Below are 27,468 nucleotides of genomic sequence, written 5' to 3'. Positions count from 1 at the left end.
GGGCTGCCTTCAGATGTCTTCTAAAAGTCTGGTAGTTTGCTATTTCCTTGACATCTGACGGGAGGGCGTTCCACAGGGCGGGCGCCACCACCAAGAAGGCCCTCTGTCTGGTTCCCTGTAACCTCACTTCTCACAGTGAGGGAACCGCCAGAAGGCCCTCGGAGCTGGACCTCAGTGTCCAGGCAGAATGATGGGGGTGGAGATGCTCCTTCAGGTCTACTGGGCCTTTGAGGCCGTTTAGGGCTTTCAAGGTCAGCACAAACACTTTGAATTGTGCTCCGAAACGTACTGGGAGCCAATGTAGGTCTTTCAGGACTGGTGTTATGGCGTCCCGGCGGCCGCTCCCAGTCACCAGTCTAGCTGCCGCATTCTGGATTAGTTGCAGGGACCTCTCCAGACAATGGAACAACTCTTCTGTTCTCATCTCTGCCACTGAGATTTCCTGGTTGACACAGTCGCCATTAAGTAGTTGAATATGCATGCATACTCAGTCCAGTCCAGCCCCCTCAAATATTTCATTGGGGAGGGCTGAAGGGATCTCGGCCCCTAGGAGTTGGCTCTGATGGCTGGCAGTTTTAGAGCAGGGGTCAGCAAACTTTTCTAGCAGGGGACCGCTCCACTGTTCCCCGGACTATATTTTGGAGGGGAAATGAAAGAATTCCTATGTCCCACAAATAACCCAGAGATGCATTTTAAATAAAAGGACACATTCTACTCATGGAAAAACACGCCGATTCCCAGACCATCCGAGGGCCGGATTTAGAAGGCGACTGGGCCGCATCCGGCCCCCGGGCCTTAGGTTGCCTACCCATGTTTTAGAATATCACACACAGATGCAGAGCTTCCCTTATCCAACTGCAGATTTCGCCCCGTCCGTTCCAGCTCTCTGCAAAGACACGGAAGGCAATAAATAGGAAGAGGCAGGAAAGCGGAACTGCTGTGCTTTTTTCAGTTTTCTAAACTTTTATTAGGAATCTGAGAGTACAGAAGCATCAGCAGCAAACTGGGAAAGCCCCAAAGGCACATCTTTCTGAAAGTACAAGGGATCCAAAAAGTCACCAAGATTGTTGGGGTCCAAAAGTCACCAAGATTGCGGCTCAGTGGGGCGACCGTCAGCATGGAGGGGGGAGATTGGGGAAACAGTTCAAGGCAAGTGGGTGGGAGGCAGGCAGATCCGAGCCACCATGGGACCGATCCACCAGGATGTTCTCCTGCCCAACTCAATGATTTCAATCTGCAATGCGGAAGATTTCCCAAGTCTGTTTTGATGCCACGTGGATAACAGCATAAAAGACTTATCATCTGTAAATGCATTTGTCCTGGAAGACAACACTTTGCGCTTGGTAGTTTTAATTTTTTGCCAGGAAAGTTTGTAATAATTTTAAAAAATTAAGAATAATGTAAATGAGGTCCGGGCAGGAGAGCTTTCCGGTGGGCTCAATCTCTGCAGGCCTCTTTCGAGATATAGCCTGCGCTCTATTTTCTTTTGCAAATCGATCAGACTGCTTTCAAAGCAATTAACGCCAGTGAGTAACCAACTACACATTGCAGCCCTAAATTATAGAGAGAGATGGGAGGGGGGGGGAATTACAGAGAAGGAAAAACTGCTCTGGGGATATCCTGTGGGCAAACCATTTGATGGAAAGCGAGAGCACATTTCAAGGCAGCCTAATTGCCGAAATCGCAAGCAAATCATTTTGCAAAGCAGCGGGGCTTGAGGAGCGTGAGGCAGTAAAAGGCAGGAGGAACAGGAGCTGACATTTCAAGGGCTCACAGTTTGCTCACAGGTGATGCAAAGCAAGCTCCCGAATGCTCCATCCCCGTGGGATGGGACAAAAACATCTGGAGCGCAGGTGTGGCCAGTCTGACGGTATCTGCAACCCAAAGCAATATCTTCAAGGGCAGCAGTGAGGCTACGAAACAAAGTAAAACCAGGTCAGGCTATTTTTTTGCTAGGGATGGTGGGCAAATCTGTCCGTCTGGGTCCATTTCTTCCTTTCTTTAATTTCTGATTTTTATTGGCATTATAAACAACCCCAAAGTGATGTAGCCGGGTATTGCTTATGGAAAGCAAATAAGCAATAAAAAACAGACATCTCACCTTGCCAACAAAGGTCCGTATAGTTAAAGCTATGGTTTTCCCAGTAGTGATGTATGGAAGTGAGAGCTGGACCATAAAGAAGGCTGATCGCCAAAGAATGGATGCTTTTGAATTCTGGTGCTGGAGGAGACTCTTGAGAGTCCCATGGACTGCAAGAAGATCAAACCAATCCATTCTGAAGGAAACCAGCCCTGAGTGCTCACTGGAAGGACAGATCCTGAAGCTGAGGCTCCAAGACTTTGGCCACCTCAGGAGAAGAGAAGACTCCCTGGAAAAGACCCTGATGTTGGGAAAGATGGAGGGCACAAGGAGAAGGGGACGACAGAGGACGAGATGGTGGGACAGTGTTCTTGAAGCTACCAGCATGAGTTTGACCAAACTGCGGGAGGCAGTGGAAGACAGGAGAGCCTGGCGTGTTCTGGTCCAGGGGGTCACGAAGAGTCGGACACCACTAAACGACTAAACAACAAGAACAATAGAAATGGCGATGTACTGATATCAACAGAGCCATCTCTATTTCCCAAGGAGGCATGGATGGTGGATGTTGAGCATCTGAGTCTGAAAACATGGGAAATAAAATGCCGCCAGATAGCACAGAAATATTCTGGATCCTCAACCTGCTTGGAAACGTGCGATTCATGCATATCCCCCCCCCCCAGACAAAGACCCTAAGTTCTTATGCCACATGTAAGTTCTTTCCCATTACTGAGCCCTCAAAATCCTGGCTGCAGCTAAGACCCATGACGAAAGCTCTATTGGGTGACAAGCTTTCATGTTATTCGTTCACATATTGAGTGATGGCAGTTGTGGAGGAGCCTGAACAACTGGATTTAATTATTTTAGAGATTTCTCGGAACTTGGGACCAGAACAATGAAACGCAAGGGCATTCCCATCCAAGTTTCTCATTTTTCCAGTCATGTTCAGCGCCCCCCCTCTCTCTAATATTCATGAAAACTAATTAGCATTTTAGTGTGAACGCCTAATAGATATGTTTCTCTATGCAATTTTCCTAATATTTTTGCAAAGCAATCTCCCTAATATGATTGATGCTTGTATGTATGTTCTTTTACTAATAAATGCATTTTTGGGGGCTTACTTCATTCTAGCGCATGCATTTTAAAAAAAATACAAATCTGCGTTACAAAATTAAAAGAAGTTCAAGATTCGAAGGACGGGATGTGCTTTGGGTTCATGGTCTGCAAATGCTGATCGATGCAAACCAAATCTTTTTCTTCTTCTTCAAGCCTAATTGGGTTGTCAGAGGCTTTCTAAGGAAACGCGTCTCCCTCATCACCACAACCCTTTTAAAACCGGAGTCGCTGGGGGGGGGGGGGGCGGGCGGTTCAACCTGGGGTGTTCTGCATGCATTTGAAACAGGCGTTCCGCCGCTGAAAGGCGCAAACTAGACGCTTCCTTTTCCTGGATCTACAGCAGAACTACCGTACTTTCCCGTCTATAAGACCTGCGCATGTTGTAGACATATGACTGTATTTCATCTGATCCATCCACTGCAATTATTTAGTTTGCAGATGATGCTACCATAATGGGCCGAACTGCAGCTGGAGATCAAACAGCGTACAGGGGGGAGGTTCAAAAAGTATCTACATGGTGCTTAGAGAATAACTTGCGGGTGGCGCTGTGGGTTAAACCACAGAGCCTAGAACTTGCTGATCAGAAGGTCGGCGGTTCGAATCCCCGTGACGGGGTGAGCTCCCGTTGCTCGGTCCCTGCTCCTGCCAACCTAGCAGTTCGAAAGCTCTTCAAAGTGCAAGTAGATAAATAGGTACTGCTCCGGCGGGAAGGTAAACGGCGTTTCCGTGTGCTGCTCTGGTTCGCCAGAAGCGGCTTAGTCCTGCTGGCCACATGACCCGGAAGCTGCACACCGGCTCCCTCGGCCAAGAAAGCGAGATGAGCGCTGCAACCCCAGAGTCGGTCACGACTGGACCTAATGGTCAGAGGTCCCTTTACCTTTAAATATTAGTAAGACAAAGGTGTTGGACTTCTGGAGGAAGAGAGGGGAACCTGCGCTGTTGTATATCGGGGGGCTGTGTGGAGGAGTCTCCTCCTTTAAATTTAAAAAAAACCAAAGATAGACAGTCTGAATGATTTTCGCCCTGTCGTGTTGACACCCATTATAATGAAATGTTTCGAAAAACTGGTGAGGAACCACATCTTATCTTGTCTGCTAGTGGGACTTGACCCTTACCAGTTTGCGTACAAGGCAAGAGATCCACGGAGGATGCTGTGGCAATGGCTTTACATGCTGTCCTGACTCATTTGGAGAAGCAAGGGAACTATGAGAGACTGTTATTTGTAGACTTTAGTTCTGCATTTAATACTATTCTTCAGCATAGATTGGTGCCCAAACTATTAGACCTGGGACTTCCACCATGTTTGTGCAGGTGGATATTTGATTTTCTATCAAAGTGTTCCCAACGGGTCAGGATGGGTTCCCACGTCTCTGCGGATCTCATCATGAATACGGGGTGTGTGTTGAGCCCGCTTTTATATATGCTCTATACAGCTGGCTGTGCCCCCAAATACCCCAGTAATAAGATCATTAAGTTTGCAGATGATACAACGGTGGTTGGTTTAATCACGGCTGGAGAGGGAGAGGCGCAGTGGCGTAGCGTGGGGGGTGCAGGGGGGGCCGGCCGCACCGGGCGCAACATCTGGGGGGGGCGCTCGCACTCGCAGCTCTCTGCCCCTACCGGGTTAGGGGGCGCAAATTACTTGCCTTGCCCCGGGTGCTGACAACCCACGCTACGCCACTGGAGAGGCGGCCTATAGGAAGGAAGTTGAGCAGTTGGAGGAGTGGTGCAGGAAAAACAACTTACTCCTTAAAGAAAACAAAAGAGATTATTGTGGACTTTAGGAAATGTAAATTGAATATTCAGCCACTTATTATTGAGGGGAAGTGTGTGGAACAGGTCTCGGTGTTTCGATTTCTGGGAATGGAGTTGAGAGGTGACCTAACCTGGGGAGAAAACAGCAAAGACCTGATGAAGAGAGCACAGCAGAGGTTATATTTTCTGAGAATCCTCCGGAAAAACAATCTCTCCAAGGACCTGCTGATGGCATTTTCCCATTGTACTGCTGAGAGTGTATTAACTTACGGTCTGTGTGTGTGGTTTGGGAGCTGCACGGCCAGGGAAAAAACAATGCTGTCCAGGGTTGTAAAGACTGCAGAGAGAATAATTGGGTGCACTCTTCCCACCTTGGATCAAATCTACGCTTCCAGGTGTCATAAGAAACCTGCAGAGATAGTGCAGGATAGTGCGCACCCCGGAAATGATCTCTTTCAGCTTCTGCCTTCTGGAAGAAGGTACAGGGTTATAAAGACTAGGACTAGCCGCTTGAGAAACAGTTTATCTGAATGCAATTCTGGTTCTAAACGCAGTGTAAGGTAGTCTCTGTGGGAGTATATTCTATTTAAAAATGGGGTATCATAGTTTTTAGGGGGCTAACTAGGCTGGGATAGCTGGGATAGCAGGCTTGTGGGTTTTTGAATGTCTGATGTAGTTTTTTCAATTTCGTTGTTCTGTATGGGACAATGACAATAAAGATTATTGTATTGTATCGAAAATAATTTAGTGAAATTGACTTGTGAGGTGGTGTGTTGTTCGATAAGAGATTGAGTGTTTGGGGGAGGGAGGGAGGGAGGGAGGGAGGCTCATTTAATTTCATTGTACACAGGTTGTACAATGACAATGAAGCTATTATTATTATTATTATTATTATTATTATTATTATTATTATTACCAGGAGCCCTCTGAAACAGCAGGGCAACATGCGCTCAGCTGAGCAGGACTCCATTTCTGCAACAATCCCTCCCAAACATAAATACGCATTTATAAAGCTCACGGGAAGGAGATTGATGGATGATTGGTCCTTCTTTTCAAGAACCCACAAATCCTTGCTTCGGGTTTCTTTTAAAAAAATATTATTACTAACCCCTGTTTTCAACAGAGACGGAATCACTGCAAAGAACTTTTCCTGCACCTGGGAGTTCCACTTGGAAGAGAGGAGCAAAAAAGGGGGGAGTCCGGAGGGGATTGTCCATCATTGAGTCACATCAAGAGCAGATTTTTGTCTTGCTAGTTTTTGCTTGGAGTTGACTCAGCGCAAGCCTTCCTCGAGGAAAGAGACTTGCCGGTTCCCGCAGTCTTTTCTTCGGTGTAGAAGCCTCGCCGCATGGTGGCCGCCAAATATTTGAAGAGGCTCTGGGCGGGGGGGGGGAGAGAGAGGCAAATGTTTACTGGGTGAATCCTGCCCTCCAAAAGGGGGAGGGATGGGGGGGCATGGAGGGCTATGGCAGAACCAGGGGGTGAAACGGTAGGACAGACCACGTTCCAAAAACACAGACGCAACACCCGACCGACGCTTGCCATTTTTACGTCAATCTGAAATTTGCTATGGCCTAAGTCAGATAAGGGGGACGCGGGTGGCGCTGTGGGTTAAACCACAGAGCCTAGGGCTTGCCATTCAGAGTCAGCCCAGAGTCAGCCACGACTGGACCTAATGGTCAGGGGTCCCTTTACCTTTACGTCAGATAAACAACAGGTGCTAGATTCAGAAAGAAAACCCAGATGGAATGATTAAAAAAAGACACACCACATTCTTGTTTTAAGAGAAAACAAGAATAGGATATTTCTATGGAGCAGAAATCTAATTAAGGGCCCGTGAAATCAAACTTGATCATGCTTGTCCAACGGTTTGTCGGAAGGTACCCAAAAGAGGCGCCTCCCCATTGATTGGAAATAGCACATTGGACAGCTAAGCTCAGTCGCACACAGGTTTAATCGGGGAAAACGGCTTAATCAAGGATAAGAGGACCAGAGGGAGGGGCGGCCGGGGGGGGGGGAATAACATAGTTCTGTCCCATGCTGCTTTCATGCATTAAAAAAAGAAATGCCCAAAACTGTTTCGTCTCATGCTGCTTGTGTGGGGGTGTTTATTTATTTATTTATTTAAGAAATAACACCCCCACCCACCCCGCCACCAAAAGGTTTGTCAATTTTTACCAAAAAAAAAAGAAAACACTGTTGCTGCAGGTAGGTTTTATTTTATTTGTTTTTTATCTTATATTTTGGATATGTACATCCAGGTTTTTCCCCTTTACATTTTTTTGGGCCCCCCCCCCCCAAAGAGAGTAGGGCCCTAAGCTATAGCTTGTTTAGCTTTTACGTAAACCCGGCACTGGGCGTGACGGACTTAGTTCTGCTCATTTCGTTGGGTCTGCTCCGAGTGAAACTTACCGTATTTTTTGCTCTATAAGACTCACTTTTTCGCTCCTAAAAAGTAAGGGGAAATATTTGTGCGTCTTATGGAGCGAATGCAGGCTGCGCAGCTATCCCAGAAGCCAGAACAGCAAGAGGGATTGCTGCTTTCACTGTGCAGCGATCCCTCTTGCTGTTCTGGCTTCTGAGATTCAGAATATTTTTTTTTCTTGTTTTCCTCCTCCAAAAACTAGGTGCATCTTGTGGTCTGGTGCGTCTTATAGAGCGAAAAAAACGGTAGCTGGAGTCAACCCTTCAACTTTCTCTTACCTGCCAAGCCTTCTCGACCTCCGGAGTCCAGTGTTCTTTTAGAATGGGCTGGACAGCTTGGATGAACTGAGCGCCTACGTACTGGGGGAGAAATCCAGAGAAGGGAGGGTTATTTGGGGAGGTGAAAAGAGAGAGGAAGAAGAGAAGGCAGGTTGTGTTCCCTACCCACCCCATCTTTTGATTCTGGAAATGAGGAGCAGGGAAGAACGATCCAGTTCTGGCAAAATCTGGGGGTCCTTAATACTCTCTTTCTTGGATGGTTTGGATGCACAGCGCATAGGAATGGGTGAATCTGCCATTTACCTTCCCGCCAGAGTGGTACCTATTTATCTACTTGCACTTGGACGTGCTTTCGAACTGCTAGGTGGGCAGGAGCAGGGACCGAGCAACGGGAGCTCACCCCGTCACGGGGATTCGAACCACCGACCTTCTGATCGGCAAGTCCTAGGCTCTGTGGTTTAACCCACAGCGCCACCTGCGTCCCTAACAATAATTGACGACCCTCAAAAAGTGACAATGAACTAAAAACAGATTGAAACTCACACCAACTTTCTAAATAGCTGGGTAAAAGGTAAAGGTAAAGGTATCCCTGACCATTAGGTCCAGTCATGGCCAACTCTGGGGTTGCGGCGCTCATCTCGCTTTACTGGCCGAGGGAGCCGGCGTACAGCTTCCGGGGCAAGTGTCCAGCATGACTAAGCCGCTTCTGGCGAACCAGAGCAGCGCACGGAAACGCCGTTTACCTTCCCGCCGGAGCGGTACCTATTTATCTACTTGCACTTTGACGTGCTTTTGAGCTGCTAGGTTGGCAGGAGCAGGGACCGAGCAACGGGAGCTCACCCCGTCGCGGGGATTCAAACCACTGACCTTCTGATCGGCAAGCCCTAGGCTCTGTGGTTTAACCCACAGTGCCACCCACGTCCCCTAAATAGCTGGGTAGGCATGTCTAAATGAAAATGTTTTTTGCAGCCGCAAGAAAGCATACAGGGAAGGCACCTGCCTGATATCAATGTGCATGGAGTTCCACAGATGCCGCCACACTGAAAGATCGATTTCTTCCAAATGTGGACCAGGTTATTACCTGGCACCTGTAGCAATGCCAGTTCTGACTGAGGTGAAGTATCAATCAAGGATTTCCTGGCTGCAGCTTCCAGATCTAACAAATTCCTCTCCCGTCTTTCCCACGAACTACGTTAATCTGCGGGGCCGCAGAGGGGACCGTCTGCCCCTGCCTTCCTCACCTCATAGTACTTGGGGGGTGCCTTGTACCGGAAGTGATTCCTGCCCAGCTCGAAGGCCAAGTGCTCCAGTTTGTCCTCCTGGTCGAGTCTCGCCACGCTCTTCTCGATGAACGACATCACTCTGGCAATGGAAGGTGGGCATGGAAGAGACAGAGAAGGATGCTTGGTGTCAGAATAGCCACAGGTGGGAGCCCACAACTCAGATACATGCTGTCTCTATGGGATGTAACATAAGCCGTCGAGTACAACATTTCCTGTTTGCCCAGAGAGGATAGCAGGGGGATGTTGGTCCAGCCAGGAGGACTTCCTGTCACACCTGGTCTGGAGCATCCTCAGGTAGAATGAAGCAATGATTCTTCAACATCATGGGTAGGCAAACTAAGGCCTGGGGGCTGGATCCAGTGAAATCGCCTTCTAAATCTGGCCAGTGGACGGTCCAGGAATCAGCATGTTTTTACATGAGTAGAATGTGTGCTTTTATTTATAATGCATCTCTGGGTTATTTGTGGGGCATAGGAATTCATTAATTCTCCCCCCCAAAAAAATATAGTCCGGCCCCCCACAAGTTCTGAGGGACAGTAGACTGAAAAAAGTTTGCTGACTCCTGTTCAACATCAACTTCATTGGACTGGTCATGTTGTGCGGATGCCTGATGATCGTCTTCCAAAGCAGCTGCTCTATTCCGAACTTAAAAATGGAAAGCGTAATGCTGGTGGTCAACAAAAGAGGTTCAAAGACTGTCTCAAAGCAAATCTAAAAAATGTAGTATAAACACTGACAATGGGGAAACACTGGCCTGCGAGCGCTCCAGTTGGAGAACAGCCTTTACCAAAGGTGTCGTGGGCTTTGAAGACACTCGAACTCAGGACGCAAGGGAGAAACGTGCTAAGAGGAAGGCACGCTTGGCAAATCCACACAGTGATCATCTCCCACCTGGGAACCAATGTCCCCCCTGTGGAAGGACGTGGGGATCCAGAATTGGCCTCCACCGTCACTTAGGGCCTCATTGTTAAAACTGTGTTTATGGAAGACAATCTTACTCGGCTACAAGGGATTGCTGCTGAAGAAGAAGAAGAAGAAGAAGAAGAAGAAGAAGAAGAAGAAGAAGAGATGGGTGTGACCCTGGAAGACCCCGGAAAAAGGCTGGTCATGCAGCCATCTTCCCTTCTTCTTCTTCGCTTTATTCCATCCTGATGCCTTTTGCTGTCTGCTGGCTCTCAGCCAGAAGCACATCGGCTCAGTCAATCCACACGCTCTTCTGTAACTACAAGTTTAAGCTTGCTTTCAGGATCACACTGTGGACTGAATGTGAGCAAACCTCTTATTACTTTTAAGAGAAGACTGGTGTGTCTTTATTCTTCTGAAGGGGGAACAAAGGGGTTTTACCAGGAACTAATCCAATCTGGACAAGCCAGACTGGATTGCTTAAATCAAGAGATTGTAATGAATTTACCAACTAGGCCATGGGGTCATGAAGAGTCGGACACGACTAAACAACTAAACAACAACAACAAAGTTTATTGCGCAGCAGGTTCAAAGAGGAATTTTGAACCCTGAGGATGGGGTGACAAAGACATTTAAAACTTTCCCACCATATCTCAGAATACAGTCCGTACAGCATCATTGCTGCATTACTGACATGTCACCAAAGGGGAGGGGTAGACGGGGGTTACACTAGTTTCACCTTGGCAAACATGTCCAGACAAGTCCTTGGTACAAGATTAGCATAAGGGCAAGATCCAGGTATAAGATTAGCATAGGCAAACACCTCTGAAGTCCCACCGCCCGAAGTACAAGAGAACTTCCTTTGCCTGGCCCCTTGGCAAGTGAAATATGCTCGGAGTTGAGAGTGTTGTTTGTGCTGTACTTTTGTACTGTTTTATCGTTGTTAGCCGCCCTGAGCCCGGCTTCGGCTGGGGAGGGCGGGATATAAATTATTTTATTATTATTATTATTATTAGTGGATTTCATGCTCTTTATTCAGCTCATGGTGGTGAGGAGGAATGGAAGTTCCCCCAGAATGTCTGCTTTATATACATTATTTACACAATGGGCCCCACGTGATTGGCTAATTCCGGGATTCTCCTGTAGGCCAATCAGGTTGCGGATTCCCTTCCACCTGGAGCTGGATTAGGTGGCTCCTGTGGACCAGTCATACTGCTGCATTGTTCTAGGACCAATCAGACTGCTGCATTCTGGGTCCTATTCAACTCAGTACTTAACAGCAAGTTTGGTGATGGGATCAGGCTTTCCTTGGCCAACAATCAGCTCAGCAATTGTCACCTCTGGGCACTTCCTGGAGTCCTTTTTCAAGGGGAAAATAGCTTTGGAATGGATGAAACTGGCAAAGGAGTTGATTTTATATTATTTTTAAAGCTAGTTAACTTCCCTGAGCCGTCAAGTTGAAAGGATACATTCAGGCATAATATTTTTAACATTTAACAACTTTAAAGATGTGCCCCCCCTCGTAATTCCCATAACACCTACAAGGTGCTACATGAAGTTCTTCTATTATTATTATTATTATCATCGTCTGTCCTAGAATCATAGAATCATAGAATCATAGAGTTGGAAGAGACCACAAGGGCCATCGAGTCCAACCCCCTGCCAAGCAGGAAACACCATCAGAGCACTCCTGACATATGGTTGTCAAGCCTCTGCTTAAAGACCTCCAAAGAAGGAGACTCCACCACACTCCTTGGCAGCAAATTCCACTGTCGAACAGCTCTTACTGTCAGGAAGTTCATCCTAATGTTTAGGTGGAATCTTCTCTCTTGTAGTTTGGATCCATTGCTCCGTGTCCGCTTCTCTGGAGCAGCAGAAAACAACCTTTCTCCCTCCTCTATGTGACATCCTTTTATATCTTTGAACATGGCTATCATATCACCCCTTAACCTCCTCTTCTCCAGGCTAAACATGCCCAGCTCCCTTAGCCGTTCCTCATAAGGCATCGTTTCCAGGCCTTTGACCATTTTGGTTGCCCTCCTCTGGACACGTTCCAGTTTGTCAGTGTCCTTCTTGAACTGTGGTGCCCAGAACTGGACACAGTACTCCAGGTGAGGTCTGACCAGAGCAGAATACAGTGGCACTATTACTTCCCTTGATCTAGATGCTATACTCCTATTGATGCAGCCCAGAATTGCATTGGCTTTTTTAGCTGCCGCGTCACACTGTTGGCTCATGTCAAGTTTGTGGTCCACCAAGACTCCTAGATCCTTTTCACATGTACTGCTCTCAAGCCAGGTGTCACCCATCTTGTATTTGTGCCTCTCATTTTTTTTGCCCAAGTGCAATACTTTACATTTCTCCCTGTTAAAATTCATCTTGTTTGTTTTGGCCCAGTTCTCTAATCTGTCAAGGTCATTTTGAAGTGTGATCCTGTCCTCTGGGGTGTTAGCCACCCCTCCCAGTTTGGTGTCATCTGCAAATTTGATCAGGATGCCCTTGAGTCCATCATCCAAGTCGTTGATAAAGATGTTGAATAAGACCGGGCCCAAGACAGAACCCTGTGGCACCCCACTAGTCACTCTTCTCCAGGATGAAGAGGAACCATTGATGAGCACCCTTTGGGTTCGGTCATCCTGAATCTTCCGATTTTCAGCTTCAGACCCAGAGAAGAGGGGCTGTTTTTGGCACTACCCACCTGAGGCCGTGAGCTTGCAGTTCCTTGCTCATCTTCAGCTGCTGCAGGTCATCGATGTCCCGGAAGAGGAAGAAAACGTCTTTGCACTCGGGATGGGTCTCAAACAGTCTGCAGAAGGAATAAGAGGAGAAGCTTTAGTTCTCTGGGTTATCCAGAGGGAAGGCTTTCCTCACCGTAAGGCTCGCCCACCGACGCCACTCTCCGACCACCAGGGCTGGATTTGGATGGACTAGAAGAAAATGGAAGAGGGTTATAAACAAAACCGAGTGAAGCCAAGGATGATGATGGGGATTTAAAATCCTGCAATTCATAATTTCTCCTCTAAAGGGCGTAAGATGTTATTGTTAAAACACAGTGGTTTTAAAAAATGCATAAAAGTTAAAATTAACACTGAAAAACTTTTGCAATAACCAAACTTTTTTTTTTTAAGAATAGCGCTGCAACTTTTTTTTCCTAAAAATGAATGCTTATTCCAAAGTTTTTCAGTGTTAAAATATGCACAAAAGTTAAGATTAACACTGAAAAACTTTTGCAATAACCGAACTTTGTAAACCTTTCGTGGAAAGGTTACTTATCCCATTACTTATCCCATTCTTCGGCGATCAGCCTTCTTTATGGTCCAGCTCTCACTTCCATACATCACTACTGGGAAAACCAGAGCTTGAACTATACGGACCTTTGTTGGCAAGGTGATGTCTCTGCTTTTTAAGATGCTGTCTACCTTTAAATACGGCCACCTCCAATCCACACAGAAATACTTGCTCCCAGGAGAGGGTGGTGTTGGCCAGCTGATTCCAAGCTCTTTGCAGCTGATCTTTGTTCCTGCCACAAAGTCCTGCTTTGGGGAAATTAACAGGAAATGTCTAATGCATTGCAGCTGGAGTCGGTTATGGGGAAATATGCAAATAATCCATTTGTTTTAAGAAGACAAGAAGAGTTAAGTGGGATCGCCACAGTTCTTTTTTTTAAACTCAGCATCCTGACAGGAGCCACCCAGATGCGTACTTGGGAAACCTACAAGCAGGAGATGATGTTCTGATGTGTGGAAGCTGCTAGCCATAGTTTTCCAGTGTGGATGTAACAGGAGAGAGAGGGATGGAGCTCCCCCAATGGTGTTCAGTGTGGGATGTGATCCACGAGAGGCAGTCAAGTACAACATTCCTTGTTTTCCTAGAGTGGACATGCAGGGGGATGTTTGGTCCAGCCAGTCGAAACTTCCTGTTCCTCCTGGCTGGAGCATCCTTCCTTTTGCATGTGATAGAAGGTGGGTGTGACCTCACCTCTCCAGGTAACAAAAGAACGAGTCACGCAGCACACCTCTCTCTTTTCACTTCCTTCTTCATTTGACCAGCTTCTAGCTAGGACTGGATTATTCCCCCGATGGGGTAGATCCACATGTACATACAGTGGTACCTCTACTTACGTTCACCTCCGGTTACGTATCCTTTGGGATACGTACACGACAAACCTGGAAGTATTTTTCCGGGTTTCGCCACACGTGCATGCACAGAAGTGCTCTACGTGCCACGCACATGCGCAGAAGCAGCACCTCTGGTTGCGAATTCCTCAGGATCCGACCGGAGCTCCGGAACGGATCCCGTTCACAACTGGAGGTACCACTGTATTTGTAACTAAGTCTGTTTTCTGGGATCCAACTGTGAACTGATGTGAGTAAACTTATTTTATTGACTTTGAATAAGATGGTGGTGTCTTTATTCTTTTAAGAGGGATTAAAGGGAATTTACCAGGAACGTACAATTCAGTCTGAGACAGACTGAATTGTATAATACAGTGGTACCTTGGGTTAAGTACTTAATTCGTTCTGGAGGTCCGTTTTTAACCTGAAACTGTTCTTAACCTGAAGCACCACTTTAGCTAATGGGGCCTCCTGCTGCCGCCGCGCCGCCACTGCGTGATTTCTGTTCTCATCCTGAAGCAAAGTTCTTAACCTGAGGTACTATTTCTGGGTTAGCGGAGTCTGTAACCTGAAGCGTCTGTAACCCAAGGTACCACTGTAGTGAGAGGCTCACACGAGCCTGCAAACAGCTATCTGCTGTGCTTGTAAAAAGGGGAATGTAAACTCTGCTGAGGCTCCAAGACTTTGGCCACCTCATGAGAAGAGAAGACTCCCTGGAAAAGACCCTGATGTTGGGAAAGATGGAGGGCACAAGGAGAAGGGGACGACAGAGGACGAGATGGTGGGACAGTGTTCTCGAAGCTACCAGCATGAGTTTGACCAAACTGCGGGAGGCAGTGGAAGACAGGATTGCCTGGCGTGCTCTGGTCCAGGGGGTCACGAAGAGGCGGACACCACTAAACGACTAAACAACAACAACAAACTCTGCTAATGAATAAGACTGTGGTGTCTTTATTCATTTAAGAGGGATTCAAGGGAACTTGCCAGGAACGTACAATTCAATCTGAGACAGACTGAATTGTATAATAGTGAGAGGCTCACACGAGCCTGCAACCAGCTATCTGCTGTGCATGTAAAAGGGGAATATAAACTCTGCTAAGTAAAGAAACTTGCTAGTGCAAGTTAGGAAGGGTATTAATAAACAATATATCCTCTCCTACCACCCTGAACATTCCCACACTCAGCTCCTCCCTTCCAAATGTACCTTTTCCTGCCCTCAAATGCTGAGATTGGGGCAGTATCCTTCTTGCTACCGGCCATCCCAGAGACATTAGACCTTTACTTTCCACCCTTGTCTGCAAATGCCAGGGGACGCATCCTGGGCAAGGGTCACAGTCTGTCTACCGCAGCGCCTGGCCTGCAATTCTACATTCTGACTGACAATGGGGTGGCGCCACCGAGCCAGCAACCAAACAAGGCCAAGCACTGCAAGCAGCCAAAAACACCGCTTCCCTGCAGGCAGGCAGCAATGACACTGGTGCAGACAACACTCAGGCCGATGTAGGCAGGCTGGGAGTGCAGACCAGGCAGGGGCCAAGGGGGTGCAAATGAGTCCCTCCCTGCTTACTCCTCTGTAGGTCCGCTTCCCAGGCAAACACAAATTGTATGGGATGGGGAGGTTTTGCTATAGGGTTGCCATATTTCAGAAAGTAAAACTGTTGAGCTTTTTTTAAAAGGGGAAACCACCGAAATTGTTTCGCTTTCTTAAGGAAACCCCCCAAAATGCCAAAAAACCACGATTTTCCGGTTGACTTGCCTAAGATCCAGGACAACCAGGTTGCTGGACATACAGCAACCCTATTTTATAATAACTTTAGCATGAGAATTAGTACTTTTTACGACTTTGGTGGTCAACAGAATGGTCTGTCCAGCTTGAAAGAAAGTACTCTTATATTTTTGTTTTTGGTATTTCTTGAAGAATAGTTACACATTCTTACATATCAGAGATTTACAGCACAGCGCCATACATGCCTCCTCAGAAGTATGTCCCCTTGATTTCAAAGCATCTCTTCAGCCCTAAGAGGAAGATTATTTCTGGTTTCGTGGTACTTCATAAACAAGTTCTCACCCAGTATGGTAAATAGCAAAAAACTTTCCCCAAGGGATGTATCTGAGCTACTCTGCCTTCCATAATAATGACCGACACACAGGAGAGGTGGAAACACATTCAGAACTTAAAGCGAAAGAAGTAGGACTGGGAGGAGGAGAAGAAGAGAAGAGTTTGGATTTGATATCCCGCCTTTCACTCCCTTTAAGGCGTCTCAAAGCGGCTAACATTCTCCTTTTCTTTCCTCCCCCACAACAAACACTCTGTGAGGTGAGTGGGGCTGAGAGACTTCAGAGAAGTGTGACTGGCCCAAGGTCACCCAGCAGCTGCATGTGGAGGAGCGGAGACTCGAACCCGGTTCCCCAGACTACGAGACTACTGCTCTTAACCACTACACCACACTGGCTCTCTTAATGTATTTAATATTCTCTTAATGTATTTTTCTGTCTGCTGGCTCTCAGCCAGCAGCACATGGGCTCAGTCCCCATACGTATAAGTTAAACAAGCTATAGCTTACCTTCAGTAGCTTAGGGCCTCATCAAACCTCAATCCGGCACTGCCCATAAGGGATGAACTCAGACTATGTTCTGTAAGGTAAAGGTAAAGGGACCCCTGACCATTAGGTCCAGTCGTGGCCGACTCTGGGGTTGCGGCACTCATCTCGCTTTACTGGCTGAGGGAGCTGGCATACAGCTTCCGGGTCATGTGGCCAGCATGACTGAGCCACTTTTGGCGAACCAGAGCAGCGCACAGAAACGCCGTTTACCTTCCCGCCGGAGCGGTACCTATTTATCTACTTGCACTTTGACGTGCTTTCAAACTGCTAGGTTGGCAGGAACTGGGACCGAGCAACGGGAGCTCACCCCATTGCGGGGATTCGAACCGCCGACCTTCTGATCAGCAAGTCCTAGGTTCTGTGGTTTAACCCACAGTGCCACCAGTGTCCCTTACTATGTTCTGTGACTACTAGCTAAAGCCTGCCTTCAGGGATCAGACTGTGAACTGAATGTGAGTAAACTTCTTGTTGTTTTTAAGGAGAAACTCTTGTGTCTTTATTCTTTTAAGGGGGATAAAAGGGGACACCAGGAATAATCCAATCTGCTTAACGAAAGAGATTCAGACAATTCTGCAAACTAGCTTCCTGCCATATCGAGGGGAAACTGGTTTGCTACATGACTCACTAGCATGAGTGAAGGAAGGGTAATATTTAATCAATATATCCTCTCCTACTATCCTTAACGTTCGCACAAGGACAGATGCAGATTCACTCCCCTTCAAGAGCTGGACTGGATTAAGGCAGAGGCAACTGTTGATTTGGCCTCTTGCCTCTCACAGGGCAGCGTTTAATATCAAAGGCTGAGGAGGAGGCGATAAAACTCTTGCAAAAGGCAGGCGGTGTTTGATTCTTGCAAAATCCCCCGAAGATTTGCCCTGGCTTTATTAGCCGTTATCTGTGAGTTTTCCAACATGCTCAGGTATAAGTTAAACATGGATAAGGGGTTTAAAGCAGAGAAGGCTCAGCAAGCAGGATATAAGCTTTGAAAATTGGATTGGAATTTAATAACGTGTCCTAATTAACCGAGGAGAAGGATTAGCTCAGACCTGAGTAGATTGAATCAGGAGACAATGTTTGCACCAACCCAGGAGGATTTTGATCAGTGGGGGAAATTCAATCAGTCACGGCCGGCTATTAAAATATCAGTTGTATGCCTAAATTCGTGTTATTTTTGCAGGGTCCCCGTATGGTGGTAAAATGCTTCTCTGTGGCTGCGTACACCTCAGAACTTTAAGGCGCATGATTCCGCCCCCCCAAAAAAAGAATCAAGAGAAGTGATGTTTGTTAAGGGTGCTGGGAATTATAGCTCAGCGGGGTTGGTGCAAGCAACAGTTCCCAGAAACACGAGGCACTTGCAGACTGTCAGTTTTTGCAGGGGTGGTGTCAGGGACCGGGCTGCACTGAGGAGGACAGTATAGATTTGGAACAGCGGTTTGCAGAGGGACATAGTTCAGAAGGCAGAAGCTGGGAAATACGGGATGGGGAACAGCTAGGAGAAGAAACACTGGAAGATTCACAGTCTCCGGACAGCATTCCTGCGCTCTTCCCAAGGACAAGAAGAGCTCAGAAAGTGGCAGAACAGAAAGCACACACAGCACAGAGGGAACAAGATCAGATTACAAGACGTAGACATGACGTAGATTAATAGGGGCGTAAGGTGGTGAAATGCTTAATTGGGAGCACCGCCATTCCTAGGAGATAATAATAATAGTAGTAGTAATAATAGTAATAATAATAATAATAATAATAATAATAATAATAATAATAATAATTTATTTATACCCCGCCCATCTGGCTGGGTTTCCCCAGCCACTCTGGGCGGCTTCTGACCGAATATTAAAAACAATACAGCATCAAACATTAAAAACTTCCCTAAACAGTTGTCTTTTAAAAGTAAAATATTTCTTTGACATCTGCTGGGAGGGCGTTCCACAGGGCGGGCACCACCACCAAGAAGGCCCTCTGCCTGGTTCCCTGTAACCTCACTTCTCGCAATGAGGGAACCGCCAGAAGGCCCTCGGAGCTGGACCTCAGTGTCCGGGCAGAATGATGGGGGTGGAGACGCTCCTTCAGATATACTGGACCGAGGCTGTTTAGGGCTTTCAAGGTCAGCACCAACACCTTGAATTGTGCTCAGAAACGTCCTGGGACTGGTGTTATGTGGTCTCGGCGGCCACTCCCAGTCACCAGTCTGGATTAGTTGTAGTTTCTGGATCACCTTCAAAGGTAGCCCCACACAGAGCACATGCAGTAGTCCAAGGGGAGATAACCAGAATATGCACCACTCTGGCGAGACAGTCTGTGGGCAGATAGGGTCTCATCCTGCGTACCAGAAGGAGCTGGTAGACAGCTGCCCTGGACACAGAATTGACCTGCACCTCCATGGACAGCTGTGAGTCCAAAATGACTCCCAGGCTGCGCACCTGGTCCTTCAGGGGCACAGTTACCCAATCAGGACCAGGGAGTCCTCCACACCCGCCTGCCCCCTGTCCCCCCAGGATTCTGTCTTGTCAGGATTCAACCTCAATCCTGAGATGGGCTCTTTGTTCTCTCGCTGCGATTATTAAAGCTTCTATTTGGTAAGAAGGCTCCTTTTCCTTTCTTCTGCTTGTCTGCTGCCACGGGGGGAGAAAGCCAATTCCCTAACACAGCGACATTTGGGGAATACTTTCCCCAAAGGTCAAACTTTTTGCAAGAAGGGATGTGACCGGGGATCACACTGGGAAATGAGAACGCAAGAGCATAAAGACAAGCCTGCTGCGTCAGGCCAGTGGCCCGTCCAGCCCAGCAGCCAACCAGATGCCCAAATGGGAAGCCAGCAATCAGGATTCGAACACAAGACCCGCTCTCCCCTCCTGTAGTTTCCAGCAGCTGGGATTCAGAAGCAGTGCTGCCTCCGACCATGGAGTCAAGATCATAGTTTGGGCCCTGAAATCTCGGGGTCTGGGGTGCACCTAACTTGCTCCCCTCACATTTATTCGAGTCTTTGTTTTTATCGCGCCAGTTAATTTTCATTTGCCATTCGAATTCATCATTTTCAGTTTTTGGAAGCCAGCTTGGAGCTTTGTGGTTTAGAAGAAGGAAGGCCAAGGCTATCCCTGACGAATCAATAAATAAATCAGCTGAAATATTATACATGCCAAGCAGGCAAATGACAACCACACACACATGTCCAGGTTTGTGAAATTGTTATGTACTGAAGTTCTCACCCTGGTCCAGCAGGGGGATACTGTAGATAGTTTTCACTCAGGTCCACATATGCAAATAAGGGATCGAAAGTGACGTTCAGTGATTGGATAGTTACAGAAAGTGGCTACTGTTGCGTTGTAGTGGAGCTCTATATAAGCAGGCTGGCTGAACCCTTCAGTTCAGTTCTGTCCTGGCCTGTGAATAAACAAGAGCTGTTTGAAGAATCACTGTGTCATCTGATATGTTCACCCACAACTTAACAGAAATAATAATGTTGGTGGAGAAGCACTAAATTGTCTTTTGTAACGACCAGCCTTTATACTGTTGTTAAAATTGCCAGTTTAATCAGGTTCAATTTGAGCACGAAAGATGTCAAACTTTTCTTACATGCAACAACTGTGGCAAGAGTATTGTTAGTCCAGAAATGGAAGAAGAGATTCTGACGAAAGAAGAATGGCAAACAAAATTAATGGACTATGCAGAATTGGACAAAATGACAGGAAGGATTCGAAACCTGCAGGACCAGAGATTTACAGAAGATTGGAAGAAATATACGAATTATTTGAAGAGCAACTGTAACCAACCAATTACGCTAGTAGGACTACAAGAAGCTGTGTAAGGAGAAATGTATGAAGCATTGCAAATTAGAGAAAGAACAGTGATATTAGTTGTGAGCTAAATGTAATTGAAGAAGTGGGAAAATGTGTATTTAGTGATTAGATTGGAAAATTTCCAGATGAGATGGATGGAAGTAAAAAAAAATTGTATAAGATGTTAAAATGTGTTTAATTACTGTTGAAAATGATATGCTGAAAAATTTATGTATATATATAAAAAAAAATTTGAGCACAAAATGTGAGTGGGCAGAACCTTTCGGAGAGAGAGAGAGAGAGGTTCCTTCTGTTCTATTTTGGAATAACCCCTTGAAAATATCCCCAGCTTAGAAGGACATCTGTTTCCTGTCTAGTAACATGTGTGGTTTTCATCTTCTCTAAAGCAACATTTGAAAAATCGCCGGTGAGAACCGGGCAGCTAACAGTGCGGTCCGAGGTGGGTTTAAAGGTAGTAAAGGTAAAGGGACCCCTGACCATTAGGTCCAGTCATGGCCGACTCTGGGGTTGCGGCGCTCATCTCGCTTTACTGGCTGAGGGAGCCAGCGTACAGTTTCTGGGTCATGTGGCCAGCAGGACTAAGCCGCTTCTGGCGAACCAGAGCAGCGCACGGAAACTGCTAGGTTGGCAGGAGCTGGGACCGAGCAACTTTCAAACTGCTAGGTTGGCAGGAGCTGGGACCGAGCAACGGGAGCTCACCCCGTCGCGGGGATTCGAACCGCCGACCTTCTGTTCGGCAAGCCCTAGGCTCTGTGGTTTAACCCACAGCGCCACCCGCGTCCCTAACAATAATTGACGACCCTCAAAAAGTGACAATGAACTAAAAACAGATTGAAACTCACATCAGCTTTCTAAATAGCTGGGTAAAAGGTAAAGGTAAAAGGATCCCTGACCGTTAGGTCCAGTTGCAGATGACTCTGGGGTTGTGGTGCTCATCTCGCTTTACTGGCCGAGGGAGCTGGCGTACAGCTTCCGGGTCATGTGGCCAGCATGACCACGTCGCTTCTGGCGAACCAGAACAGCACACGGAAATGCTGTTTACCTTCCTGCAGGAGTGGTACCTATTTATCTACTTGCACTTTGACATGCTTTCGAACTGGTAGGTTGGCAGGAGCAGGGACTGAGCGACAGGAGCTCACCCCGTTGCGAGGATTCGAACCACCAACCTTCGAACCTTCTGATCGGCAACCCCTAGGCTCTGTGGTTTAACCCACAGCGCCACCCATGTCCCACCGAGGCGGGTTTACTCAGCGGCAAATCCCACGGTGTTCCGTGGGACGTACTCCCGAGTAAGCGCGTGGGCTCGCCGCTTCAAATGCCTTCGAGGATCCGCTCACTTCCAGGCCTGTCAATCATTTGCTGCCACGCAAATCAGGTTAAACGCTGGGGAGGAGGGCAAGGGGATTTAATGAGTGCTCTTGTGGGGAGAGAGAAATAGAAAAGAGAGGTGCTAATTAGGGAAGGGGGGCGGCTATGGGGCGCCTCTTGCATGTCGGCTGCCTGGGGTGAAGTCTGAGGGGGTGCTATTTACTTAGCCGCACCTGACCCACTTGTAGCCTGTTAATTAGGGAGAGAGCGCAAAATATGGTCTGAAGCTCAACATCAAAAAAACAAAGATCGTGGCCACTGGTCCCATCACCTCCTGGCAAATAGAAAGGGAAGAAATGGAGGCAGTGAGAGATTTTACTTCTTGGGCTCCATGATCACTGGAGATGGTGACAGCAGTCACGAAATTAAAAGACGTCTGCTTCTTGGGAGAAAAGCGATGGCAAACCTAGAATGCATCCTAAAAAGCAGAGACATCACCTTGCCGACAAAGGTCCATATAGTTAAAGCCATGGTTTTCCCAGTAGTGATGTATGGAAGTGAGAGCTGGACCATAAAGAAGGCTGATCGCCGGAGAATGGATGCTTTTGGATTATGGTGCTGGAGGAGACTCTTGAGAGTCCCATGGACTGCAAGAAGGTCAAACCTCTCCATTTGGAAGGAAATCAGCCCTGAGTGCTCACTGGAAGGACAGATCCTGAAGCTGAGGCTCCAAGACTTTGGCCACCTCATGAGAAGAGAAGACTCCCTGGAAAAGACCCTGATGTTGGGAAAGATGGAGGGCACAAGGAGAAGGGGACGACAGAGGACAAGATGGTGGGACAGTGTTCTCAAAGCTACCAGCATGAGTTTGACCAAACTGCGGAAGGCAGTGGAAGACAGGAGTGCCTGGCGTGCTCTGGTCCAGGGGGTCACAAAGAGTCGGACACAACTAAACGACTAAACAACAAACAACAGAATTAGGGAGAGGATGCAGGCAGCCAAGAAGCCAAAGGATGGAGAGGTGTTGATGGATTTCAAGGCAGCAGCGTGAGCACCCGAGGGAGCCCAGCAGAGGGCACACACGAGTCGCACTTAAGCCGTTTGCAGCCAGGAGAGTTTTTTAAAAATAAGAAATTATCCCTCCCACCCAGCTTTCCTTTCTGTCTCCCCTTCCCAGGGCCGGATTTAGGTTTGATGAGGCCCTAAGGAGCTCTTGAAGGTAATAGGGTCCTTTCTATGTCCAGCTGTCCTTTGCCAACAACAAATGGTCACTGTTTTGTGTGTGTTGAGTATATGCTATATGGTAATTGATGGACCTCATAGGTATCTCAAGCCATTTGCACATGTTGCAGTGCAACCAGTCCATGCAGAATGTGGGCACCCTATATATAGAAAGGAGCAAACCAGGGATATTTTAGGGAGCAGGCGAGCAGGCAGGGCCCATGACTTACATCAGAGGAGCCTACACAACACAAAACACTGTTGCTGTGTGTAGGTTTTATTTTATTTGTTTATTTTATATTTTGGAAATGTACATCCAGTGGTGTTTTTTTTCCTTTAATTTTTTGGGGGGGCCCCCAAGAGAGTGGGGCCTTGAGCTATATGTAAATCCTGCACTGATCACTCCCACCCTTCCTTTCTGTCTCCCCTTTGTCCCATTTTTTTACAACAGGGATTGTATCTGACCAGACTGCTGGGCCAGCTCAGAATTCTGCATCAGATTTGGCAACCAGGGGAGCCTCCATTTTTTTTTTCAATTTCAACCTGATTATAAAAATGTATATAGAGAGTTTAAAATTCTACCCATGTTAAATTGTTTTGTAATGATTTCCCCCTAGGCTTTTAACTTCTCTTGTTCCTATCTGCCAGGCTTGAGTCCCTGTCAGGGGAAAACACAGTGTGTTTAATAATAATAATAATAATAATAATAATAATAATAAGTGCTTTTTTGTTAAAAAATGTTTAGGGGTACAGTCATAGCTCATGTTACGTTTGCTTCAGGTTGAGCATTTTCAGGTTGTGTCCCGCGGCGACCCAGAAGTTCCGGAAAGGGTTACTTCTGGGTTTCGCCGCTCGCGCATGCGCAGATGCGCAAAATGACGTCACGCGCATGCGCAGAAACAGCAAATCGTGACCTACGCAGATGCGGGTTGCGTTCCTTTCAGGTTGCAAACGGGCCTCCGGAACAGATCCCATTCGCAACCAGCAGTAACACTGTACTCTGATTTTGACTCAAGAAAAATCACCATTTTATACTTCAAATTGGGGGAAATAAATACAGTAAATGGACAAAAGTACAAAGATTCACAAAATGTTTAGGGGTATGCATTTCTTTGGTTTCTGAATGTTGGGAGGTCCAGGGCCAGAGTATTGTTGGCCCAGAAATGGAAGCAAGAAGAAATTCCAACGAAAGAAGAATGGCAGACAAAATTAATGGACTACGCAGAATTAGATAAGACGACAGGAAGGATTCGAAACCTGCGGACCAGAGAGTTACAGAAGATTGGAATAAATACACAAACTATTTGAAGAGCAACTGTAATCAACAAATTATGCTAGTAGGACCACAAGAAGTTTTGTAAGGAGGAATATATGAAATATTGCAAAGAAGATAAAAAGAGAGATACATTAGTTATGATACTTAAATGTAATAGGGAAAGTAAGAACTGTAAACTAAGTGGAAAAGATTGGAAAATTTTTCAGATGATTGATGGAAGTAAAAAAAAATTGTACAGTGGTACCTCGGGTTAAGTACTTAATTCGTTCTGGAGGTCCGTTCTTAACCTGAAACTGTTCTTAACCTGAAGCACCACTTTAGCTAATGGGGCCTCCCACTGCCGCCGCACGATTTCTGTTCTCATCCTGAAGCAAAGTTCTTAACCCGAGGTACTATTTCTGGGTTAGCGGAGCCTGTAACCTGAAACGTATGTAACCTGAAGCATATGTAACCCGAGGTACCACTGTATAAGATATAAAAGTATGTTTTATCATTGTTGAAAATGATAGGTTAAAAAACTTATATATATATATATATATATATATATATATATATATATATATATATAGGAAAGTCCAGGGCTGATAAAAGAAAGTACTTTTTCAGTGCACAGTTAAACTGTGGAACTCACTGCCACCAACTCGGATGGACAAATTCATGGAGGAAAGAAAGGCTACTAGCCTAAGGCTACCAGATTCCCCCCCCCCCCCAGTGAATCTGGGGACACTTTTCAACTTCAATGGATTTTGTATGGGGACTGATTTGTAAATCCGGGGACTTTCCCTGGGAAACGGGGACGTCTGGTCACCTTATATGAGCCCCAACGGCTCCGCTCTGCCTCTGTGGCCTGAGTCAGCCGAGCTTCTAAACAGCCAGTTGTTGGAAACAGCAGGAGGCGAGAGGGCTCTTGAGTTCGAATCCTGCTGGTGGGTTTTCCAGAACAAGCGTCTGGTTGGCCACTGTGAAAACAGGGGGGCACATTGGTCTGATCCAGCTGATTCTTCTTATGTTCCTATACCCCCCCCCGCCAGTGGCGTAGCGTGAGTTGTCAGCACCCGGGGCAAGGCAAATAATTTGCGCCCCCTAACCCGTGGATTTGCGCCCCCTAACCCGTGGATTTGCGCCCCCTAACCCTAACCCCCAGATGTTGCGCCCGGTGCGGCCGGCCCCCCCTGCACCCCCCACGCTACGCCACTGCCCCCCGCCCCCAATGGTGAGGTCGGGTCTGGGCCCAGCGGTGCAAATTGGGAGACCCCAACAGCCTCGGAGAAGATGATTGCCTCTCCAGCAGCTTCTGATATTTGCCTAAGAACTTGGCACGCTCGGCTCCGTTGCGAACAAATAAAAAGTTTCTTCCACAAACAAGAGATCAGGGTGATCCCACCCTGTCTGAACGATGCGGAGGGCAGGTCAAGTTCCCGAACGGGGTGGGAGGGAGAAAAAATATGGGCTGCCTCCAGATCCCCTGCCTGAAAAGCCCCTTCTTTCAACTGCCTCTCTCCCTCTCTCTCACACACAGACACACACAGCCACCTGCAAAACTGCTTTCCTGAAAGCCAATTCGATTTAGCCAGACACAAAACAGATCCCTGGAAAAAAGCAACAACGCATTGCTCAGCGCAGGTCAAAAACAAACATGCATGCCAAGAACGGCCTCAAGAAGGCTGCGCCAGACGGTTAAAAGCATGTCCCCAGCAAGAATCCCGGAGACGGCAGTTTGTTAAGGGTGCTGGGAATTATAGTTCTGCGTGATGTAAATGTTACGAGAATTACAAGGTCTAAGATATAAAATAAATGTTCATGAATGTACCAGGCAAACACATACATAAATATAGAAACCACGTGTCTGAAACAGTACAGTGGTACCTCGGGTTACATATGCTTCAGGTTACACACTCCGCTAACCCAGAAATGGTGCTTCAGGTTAAGAACTTTGCTTCAGGATGAGAACAGAAATCGTGCTCCGGCAGCGCGGCAGCAGCAGGAGGCCCCATTAGCTAAAGTGGTGCTTCAGGTTAATAACAGTTTCAGGTTAAGTACGGACCTCCGCAACGAATTAAGTACTTAACCTGAGGTACCACTGTACAGGAAAAACAGTCCTAAAGCCATTTTGACTCTTTCAGTGACCTCAAGTATTCCTCTGCGGTTTGGATGGAAATGGGAAAAACCTCCCCCATTGTCTGTTTGCTCACAAATCCTGTCTTAAGGGTGTATTTGGGTATGAATAGGGTGAGCCTGTGTCCTGGACTCAGGAATTACCATATTTACCATCACAAAAGAATGCCCAGGTAATGCAATCAGTGACCATTATCAGGTATCCTGGCAAAGCAGGATTTCTGCTGTAGACCGCCTCCTTCTGTGATGTATGTATGATGTTTTTGGGGGTGGTCTTGATCTACAGGGTGGCAAATTCAAAAGTCTATATAACGGCTGGTGCACCATTGTTCTGGGTTCCTCCTCCCTCCTGCGTGAGGTGCGGGTGAGGATCCTGTTGCAACAGTTTAATAAAGATCAGGCTTACTAGCTGCTTTGCTTCTCAATATTCTCTGGTTGGCCCCTGTTATTTTCTCCTACTGATAGGGAACCTACATAAGGACTCTATATAGGTTTTTTTTTCTTTTAACATAAACTACACTTCCAAAGGTTCTTTTTTGGAGGGGTGCTAGAAAAGGTTCATTTCAGCTCAAAATGCCTTGGTTCCTCTCCTTTTGCTCCCCAATGCTAAGGCAGCCCCACACCCTGCTGCTGCGCGTAAATACCTCTGAGCATGTGTGAAGTGCATTCCCCCATACTACTACTACTACTACTAATAATAATAATAATAATAAAATTTGATTTATATCCCTCCCTCCCCAGCCGAAGCCGGGCTCAGAGCAGCTAACAGCAATAAAGTAACACAGCATTCTAAAATCAATATTCTAAAACCAATTCAAAATCAAATTAATGGCAACCATTGGGCCAGAGTTCTACGAGGCTCACCAAAGGAGGGGGTCAGGCTGTTCCCTGGCCAAAGGCCTGGTGGAACAGCTCCGTCTTGCAGGCCCTGTGGAAAGATGTCAAATCCCGCAGGGCCCTAGTCTCTTGGGACAGAGCGTTCCACCAGATCGGGGCCAGTACTGAAAAGGCCCTGGCTCTGGTTTAGGCCAAACTAACCTCTCTGTGACCCGGGACCTCCAAGATGTTTTTATTTGAAGACCGTAAGGTCCTCCGTGGGACGTACCAGGAGAGGCGGTCCCGTAGGTACGAGGGTCCTAGGCCATATAGGGCTTTAAAGGTTAAAACCAGCACCTTAAACCTGATCCTGTACC

The 27,468-nt window shown here is 47.0% G+C and overlaps 1 protein-coding gene and 1 long non-coding RNA gene across 3 annotated transcripts in view; one reads left to right on the top strand and one right to left on the bottom strand.

Annotated features, from left to right (window-relative positions):
• The window catches only part of LOC310769208, a 133,649-nt gene that overhangs the window by 80,506 nt on the left and 25,675 nt on the right, over positions 1 to 27,468 (top strand). The gene's annotated exons all lie outside the window — the stretch shown is intronic.
• The window catches only part of LOC310769020 (neuroglobin-like), a 38,018-nt gene continuing 16,325 nt past the window's right edge, over positions 5,776 to 27,468 (bottom strand). For both annotated transcript variants that reach the window (XM_083628059.1, XM_083628060.1), the window contains exons 3-6: positions 12,536 to 12,643; positions 8,893 to 9,013; positions 7,652 to 7,732; positions 5,776 to 6,325 (exon numbers count right to left, since the gene is read on the bottom strand). In XM_083628059.1, the coding sequence (XP_083484185.1) occupies positions 6,200 to 6,325; positions 7,652 to 7,732; positions 8,893 to 9,013; positions 12,536 to 12,643 (436 nt within the window). In that variant the 3' untranslated portion in view covers positions 5,776 to 6,199. The remainder of the gene's footprint in view (positions 6,326 to 7,651; positions 7,733 to 8,892; positions 9,014 to 12,535; positions 12,644 to 27,468) is intronic.

This window comes from Podarcis filfolensis (assembly GCF_964270895.1).
Source record: "Podarcis filfolensis genome assembly, chromosome: 8".
Lineage (NCBI taxonomy): Eukaryota > Metazoa > Chordata > Lepidosauria > Squamata > Lacertidae > Podarcis > Podarcis filfolensis.
This window is presented reverse-complemented; position numbering and strand designations above follow the sequence as displayed.